This window comes from Carlito syrichta, unplaced genomic scaffold, assembly GCF_000164805.1.
Source record: "Carlito syrichta isolate Samal-C Ts95f unplaced genomic scaffold, Tarsius_syrichta-2.0.1 Scaffold301786, whole genome shotgun sequence".
Classification (NCBI taxonomy): Eukaryota; Metazoa; Chordata; class Mammalia; order Primates; family Tarsiidae; genus Carlito; species Carlito syrichta.
Window position 1 is genome coordinate 190,946 of NW_007245882.1, and position 8,070 is coordinate 199,015.

At 40.7% G+C, this 8,070-nt stretch overlaps 1 protein-coding gene across 1 annotated transcript in view; it reads left to right on the forward strand.

Moving 5' to 3' along the window:
• Positions 1-8,070, forward strand: part of LGR5 (leucine rich repeat containing G protein-coupled receptor 5) — a 151,832-nt gene that overhangs the window by 59,872 nt on the left and 83,890 nt on the right. Inside the window, exon 4 of the mRNA XM_021710990.1 lies at positions 7,501-7,572. Coding sequence (XP_021566665.1) covers positions 7,501-7,572 — 72 coding nt within the window. The remainder of the gene's footprint in view (positions 1-7,500; positions 7,573-8,070) is intronic.

Below are 8,070 nucleotides of genomic sequence, written 5' to 3' on the forward strand. Positions count from 1 at the left end.
AGCCTGTAATCCCACGCTTTGGGAGGCCGAGATGAGTGGATTGCCTGAGCCTGCGGGTTCGAGACCTGCCTGGGCAACTTGGCGACACCTCATTACTACAATAAATCAAAAATCAGCCGGGCATGGTAGCGTGCGCCTGTAATTCCGGTTACTCGGAAGGCTGAGGTGCAAGAATCGCCAGAGCCCAGCGTGTCGAGGCTGGGGTGGCCAGGAGCGGCCACTGCACTCCAGTCTGGGCGACAGAGTGAGACTCCAACTCAAAAAAAAAGAAAGAAAGAAAAAGAAAAAATAGGAATTGCACTGTGCTGCTAAAGAAGAAAATATTTGTCTTCCATTGTGGCAGAGATGATGAAAGAGCCCCATTTTTTGTTTTCTTCATTTTTCAAATAGTAAAAGACTTCCTTGTTAATTGACTCAAATACTAAGTCTCAAATATAGACAGTCTGGCTGAATTTTAAGATGGTGGACAAAGCACATATTTTAGTAATTTCTCTCATTTAAAAAATTCATTAAAAAAAGTAGTAGAAAGCTACCTTAGAAGAATAAGGAGGAGAAACGGAAAAGAAGAAGGGGGGAAGGAGGAAGAAGAGAAGGAAAAAGTAGCATCAGCACTTGGACATGGGAGCAGAAGGGGACATTTCAATGAATGAGAACCTTTGAGGAATCCTAAGGACAGAAAACAAATAGGATCAACTAAAAATGAAATTTTAAAAGCAAAAAAATCATTGTGGAAGGTGGGTACAACACAGAGGGTTGCTCACCAAAGTGTTTTAGTTCAGAAAAATTATATACCTCATGCTCTTTAAAGCAGTGTAACTATTTTTACAGGCTGCTATAACAAATTAGCATAGAATGGGTGGCTTAAACAAAAAAAATAAAGTGAATCTCACAGTCCTAGAAGCTGAAAAGTCCAAGATCAAGGTACCAGCAAATCCAGTGTCTAGTGAGGGCCTGCCTTCTCAGTTTTCAGATGGCAGTCCACACTGTATCCTTAACCAGGTTCCAGTGTCTAGTGGTTATCTCATTCGCTTTACACATTGTACCCTCCCATGGCAGACAGCAGAGGTCTCTCATATCTCTTCTTATACAAGAACTAATCTCATCATGACCTAATTTCCTCCCAAAGGCTCCCACTAGCTTGGAGATTAAAGTTTTAACATATGGATTTAGGGGAAACACAAACATTCCGTCCACAGTACAGAGCAATATGCTGTAGCATACAAAAGGGGAAGGGACCCATGAGGAAGGCCAAGCAGGGAGAAAAATATGGGTATTAAAAGCAGGAGACAAAGGAGAATAAGAGTTTGGTCTATTTCATCTTTAGTGGTCCAAAACATCCAAGTTATTTGCAGGAAGTGAGGAGGAAGGTGTCCCGTGAGCATGATGGGAGTGGCTGTTGATTAAGAGGTTTGAGGCAAGTGGTAAAGTTTGACCACCATTCCTGTGGGAGTAAGTTGAGCAAGGACAAATAGCAGGATTGTGCAGCAGTGTTGAGAACCCACAAAGACCATGAATTTATAGTCACTAATCCACACATTTGTGAGTTTTTCTTTTCTAGTACCACTCAGTACCCTGGGAGAGTAACACAGAAGATGAATTATGGTGTTTTTCCAGAGCTGGAATTTTGCCAGGAAAGTGAAATAAAAGACTAGGGACTAGGGTGTTGAGAGTGTTGGTGAGAAGGTGATCCAGGTGATCAACGTGTGATCTAAACTAGATTGCTGGGCTAAGACAAGGCTTTGTTACAAAAGTGTCAAAGAACTGGAGGTTGAAAGAGAGAACAACGGAAATGGGAAGACAGGAGTTTGTGTCAGAAACACAGGGGTCTGGCCAGGTGCAGTGGCTCATGCCTGTAAACCCAGCACTTTGGGAGGCCACAGTGGGAGAATTACCTGAGCCCAGGAGCTCGAGACCAACCTAGGCAACACAGCAACACTTCGACTCTACAAAAAAAGATGAAAAAATTAGCTAAGTGTAGTGGTGTGTATCTGTAGTGCCAGCTACTTGAGAAACTGAGGTGGAAGGATTGTCTGAGCCCGGGAGTTCAAGACTGAGGTAAGCTATGATCGTGTCACTGCACTCCAGCCTGGGAGATAGTGAGACCCCCAACTCAGAAAAAAGAAAAAAATAGAAAAGAAACAGAGAGGTTTGTTCAACTAGATCTTTAATGGTCTTGGAAGGGGTCATAGGGGCGTGGTAACTTGGAAATGGAGAATATAATGCATTCCAGAAAAGAGAATCACACATGTAAAGACAGATACAAAGGGAAACAGTAAGAATTTCCATGTAACTAGATCACACCTTTCATGGAGGAAAGTGGCATAAGATCAAGATGGAAACATACATTAAGCCAGATTGTGAGGAGCCTAAGGAGTTTGGGCATCATTTCCTGGCAGAAGAGGCTGGGAGCCAGCAGAAGTTCTCAGACAGGGGAGTCAGGGGTGCCCCCTATGGCTAGGATTGGGCAGGTTGTGTCCTGCACATGGTCTCTTCCACAGGGGCTGAACTCCAGGTCAAGTTCTGCTGCAAAGCCATTCACCCTGCTCTGTGGCTGCTTCCATGGGAGGAAGAGGATGTTTTGTGTAATTCTTCATCCTCCCACAAAAGAGGAAAGCCTTTTCCAACTAATCCACATGAGGAGACGCATTTCTTATTAACTAGTACCAGCTCTGAGTGGAGTGGTGATCAGATGGACTTCTCAAGGCAACTTCTCTGTCTGTGGTATAGAAGATGACCCAAAAATGAGAAGACACAACAAAGATGCAGAGCAGAACAGTTTCGGCATAACAAGGACCTGACTAAGGGCAACCAAGAAGAAAGAAGAGGGACTAGATCCAGATGCAAGCTCTGCAGTAGAAACACCAGGTGGCTTATGGACATACCAATGGTGGGAAAGTGAAAAGTTAAAGAAGATTAAGATTTATTCTCCAACGTGTTCCTAGAATAAAACTTGACCACAATAAGTGCTCAATTAATATTTATCAAGTTAAAAAAGTACAGCTGCAAGTAATGAAAGCATTTTCAAGGGAAAGTTACTATCTGTTGAGATGGAACTTACAAGAAACAATACCTTCAATCATCTTAAGCCTCCTCAATTTTGAGTGAGTTGAGAGTTCAGATAACTTGCCTAGAAATTTAGAATTATTTCTTTTTCAGCTATAGCTGAACATTCAAATCACCTGAGAAGCTTTTAAAAATTCCGAAGCCCATACTGTATTAATTAACTCAGAAACCCTGGGGATGGAACCCAGGAAACAACATTTTTAAATCTCCTGGGGTGATTCCAATATATGGCCAACTGCACCCATGGAACTTTGCAACCTGTTCTAGATTTCTTGATGTGATCATTAACACAGCTTGACACAAGCTGGGTCAGAGACAAAACAGAGTCATTTAACCTATTTGGCCATCTTGCCACAACTCAATCCTCCATTTCTTATGAAATCTTTTCACATAGTAACTACTTTATCAAAATTAATTCCTATATCTTGGCAAAAAATGAAAAACTTCAAGAAAGCTGTTATATGACTTCATTGATTTTAGGAAACAGAATGATGGGCAAGAAGTGGTAAAAATAAAGAAATACATAAATACATAAAGATAATTTAAAATAACAACTTAGAGAGTAAATAATGCACAATCTTGGGAAATTATTTTAAAAACCCCTCATTTGCTGCTGAGGTTATATGTGTGCCAGAGGTCAGAAAGACCAAAATAGAAAATTAAGAGGAAAGTATTAACTATAGAAAATTAAGAGGAAAGTATTAACACTAATTTAAGGGTCAGAATAAATATATTTTGAAAAGAGTAGAAACGTTGTTTAAAAAGAAAAAGAAATAGAAAAAATGCCTAGGCCTGGAGATTTCCCCCTAAATACTGCAATGTGATTCAGAGGCTACCTTACCTCTCTGAAGCTCATTCTCCTGACCTGTAGAGAGCATTCTCACCCTGGTGAGTGTCAGTCCTCTCTAGCAGCCAAACATTCTCTCATTTTTAAGTCAAAGTTGAACAGGTTAAAAGTAATTGAAACCTCTTCTTTCTTGATATGAAAGTGAGAAGAACATTGCTAATCAAAGAGCAATCTAAGAACTCACCCCAGGCTGTGGCTGTTTTTTACTGATCCATTATCAAAAGAATTTGAGTGTAAAGTTTAGAAAGTTCTGTAGTCATTTAACAACCTTTGTAGAATCACATAATAAAATATTCAGCACCTGGAGACTCAGTCCACAAGTGCCTCTGCCCAGTTCACCCTTCACAGCCACCCCAGGAAGGACCGCGTCTCCAATGAGGATCTTTCCAAAGAGGCTCTGATCTCCAGAGAAGAGCTGGCCTCTAAAGAGAAGGTTGCGATGAAATCAACCAAACTAAAGAGTCAGAAGCCTGAGCTGTCTCACCCCATACCCCAGAGACCACAGAACCCACTTCCAGGACTGCAACCACCTCAGACAGAAAACTGGCCCAGCTTGTCCAAATAATCGGGAAGAATCTGGACAAAGCAGCAAAAGGAATCATGATCTGCAAAACCTCATCCCCAGGGCCAGTGACATCATGAAGCTCTGACAATGAGGGAGGTGCCCACGTTATCCACACCCCGCTTGTCCCAACACCATCCCTCACCCTTTGGATTCATTCATTAAAGATGTGCACCCTGAAAAAAATAAAAATAAAATGAAATATTCAGGCTTGTATTTTGTATAACCTTGTATTTTTATTGCATGTTTTAGTAATCAATTATTATTATTATTATTTTTTTTTTTGAGTTGGAGTCTCACTCTGTCACCTAGACTGGAGTGCAGTGGCCGCTCCCGGCCACCGCAGCCTCGGCCTGCTGGGCTCTGGCAATCCTTCCACCTGAGCCTTCCAAGTAGCTGGAACTACAGGCACGCGCTACCATGCCCAGCTAATTTTTGATTTTATTGTACAGATGAGGTCTCACCAAGTTGCCCAGGCGGGTCTCAAACCCACGGGCTCAGGCAATCCACTCACCTCAGCCTCCCAAAGTGCTGGGATTACAGGCTGAGCCACCGAGCCCAGCTTATATTTTATAAAAGTATAAGACCATAGCAAGTTAAAAATTTTAAAACTTTGGACGTTCACTGTTGACACTTTGGAACCCACTGAGCTGGAGGACCACGATTACATTTTAACATCAGTGCAAAAGTTCACACAGAAGGGGAAAACAATTGCAGACAAATTAATTTCTACCTTGCCCACTTTGAATAAATCTTAAAGGCCCATCTCATTTGATCTTAGATTGTTGTTATAAAAAGTAATTTTCTGCTATATGCTTATATAAACTGCTAGAAACCCTTAAAAAAAAAAGCAGGTAGTAAAGGGTTGGTTCGGTAGTACTAGCTCATCTTATAAGAGGAGCCACCATATGCTAAGTCAGATAACACAGGGGAGTTATTAATTCCTGCTGGGAAAGGAGGTACTTTCCTTTTTAAGAAGGGAATTAATTCACTCCCTTCTAATTGGAAACAGCTACACAGGGTTTCAAGCTATTAGCACAGAGACACCCTTGTTTAAATTCAAGGAAGGCTACTTAAGGAGGTTCATTTTCCCCCAAATCATGGAGCTAGAGAATGGAAAGTCTGGGATTCACACCCAAGACACTATTGTCACGTTTACATGCACTCTTTCTGCTGCTATAAGCTTCTCCACTATAAAAAAAAGTTCTGGTGGGAATCAGAGAGTGAAGGCTTACATAAGCTTCATTCCCAGGTGCCTGAAATAGGGTAACAAATATTAATATAATGTAGAGTGCTTATGGCTCTCCCTACTGTGAAAACGCCCCCGTTTTATTCAGCACTTTCAGCAGATATGCAAGATCAAACGTTTGTCCCAAAGTGATTTGCACATCACAGAGAAATATGAGAGAGAAAATCACTGTTCTCCATACTCTCTTGATGTTGAGACTGGTTTGATCTAGATTACTAATAAGTGTGTCCCCAAAACAAACCACCTTGATCTCTTTAGGAAGTAAATGGGATAAGAAAATAAGTGGGATGTCAATAAAAATAAGTGACTATCCCTGAGAAATATCAAGTCTTTAGAGAGATTATATTTTTACTGTGAGGAATTCAAGAAATTGCATTGGTCAGACAGGGATCTTACTACGTTGTCCAGGTTGGTCTCAAACCCTTGGCCTCAAGTGATCTTCCTGCCTCAGCCTCCCAAAGTGCCAAGATTATAGGCATGAGCCACCACACCTGGCCAATTTTTTCATCTATATTTATGGCATTGTTTAGTTTTCACTTAAAAAGCCAATCTGGACTTCATTATTGTTCACTAACAGATATTAAAATTAACAGAGACTCTGGTGGGGGCTTTTTTTGTCATACTCTGAAACAATTAATAAAATTGTTTTGCTAATTGCACAAGCTTGTGAGTTTTTAAAGGCAATGAGTGACTAATCCCTCATGTATTAGCATCACTGATTTAAAATTGATATTTCATAAAGAAACTAATCTGTGGGATACTGAAGTCAGCTGGTTAGATGTAATGGGTGTGTCCACTTTAATAATGTGAATAGTTCAGGTTGGAAAGAAGCTTGATGTCTTTTCTCAAGATAAACCACAAGAGTGAAGGCCTGGTCTGAGAAAATTAGTTCTGAATCTTCAGATGTGAGCAACAAGTCACCCTTCAACTGATTACGGACAGTCTGACTGGGTCTTGATTACAATCTGTCCAGCCCTCAGTCTTTGGCCTCTGAGTTGCAGAGGGCAAATGCCAGTGATGCTCTCAGATCATGTGAGAGACAGTAAAGAAATAGAAAAATAAAAACAGAATAAAATCTAATTACATGGAGTTTCACTTAAAACAAAAATTGATTGAGTTCTGCCCAAAGTGGCTTGTTGTTTCCTGTGCCAGGAACTACTGTGCAGGCCCAGCAGGAAGTGCGCTCCAAAGTGGGATCACCTTACACCCTCGTTTTATGGTTCATTTCACTTATTTAATGCAATCTGAGAACCTGCAAAAGGAACATGTTAGAAGGAGGGAATGGGCTTTTTGTCTTGTTTAGTTGTTTTGGGGTTTTTTTAAGTTCCTTTGAATCAAACCATTTGTTTTTATAAGGTGCTTAAAGTCCCAGAGAAACAAGACTTCTAGAGTAGCACGGTAAAGACATTTCTCTTTGTCACAAAATTTAAAGCAAGACACAAAATTGAGTTATGTCTAGAGTTGAGTTATGTCTGCTTCCTTTGCTGTCCTACTCTCATCATTTTAAACCTGAAGAATTACAGCCATGCCTATGAAGGGTCTAAATCATTTTGAATTCCATGGAAGCTCCTCCTAGGGTCTCTGATTTGATAGAAAGCCTATGATGTTGGGGGAGGTGGAAGAAAAGGAATGCATTTAACATGCAAAATGGCAATTCGTTTGTCAAGCAAAGGAATGCGTGTATCTTATTGTATTGCTTGGAAATGTGTGGATTGAACAGCTGCGTTTCCTTGTGGTGGCATACACAGCTCCTCACATGCTGTCTGTTTTTCCCTCCAGAGACCTCAGTATGAACAACATCAGTCAGCTGCCCCCGAATCCCCTGCCCAGTCTCCGCTTCCTGGAGGAGTTGTAAGTATCACTGTAGCCTGGATGCATCTAGTCAACACTGGGCACATTCTTGTGTTTGTCTCTCAAACTTACTGTGGGAACCAGATAAAACATGGCAGAAAACCTGTCAGCACCAACAATTTTGGCACATGAGGAAACACTTAGTTGAGGGGTTAGGGGGAAAAGAATTGCTTATGATTCTGGAAATCAACTTATAAAAGAGTGTACCATAAGGCTACAACTTTCTAAGGTGAGACTGAGCCAAACAAATTAAAATTTTAAAATAAAGGCTGTTTAAAAGAGCTGGATAGCTCTTTGGAAATAGTTAAGCAGCAGGATATTAAAAGTTTGAATACTGGTTCATGTTTATTAAAATAGCAAGTGAAGCTATAATCAAAACCAAAAACTGCTGCTTGGTTCGGCTTGTGACAGGGAGCCCACAATTGAGCCCACATTGCATAGCTTCTTGTCCTAATCACTTTTAATTACTGTTTTCCTTTTTTTTTTTTTTTTTTTTTT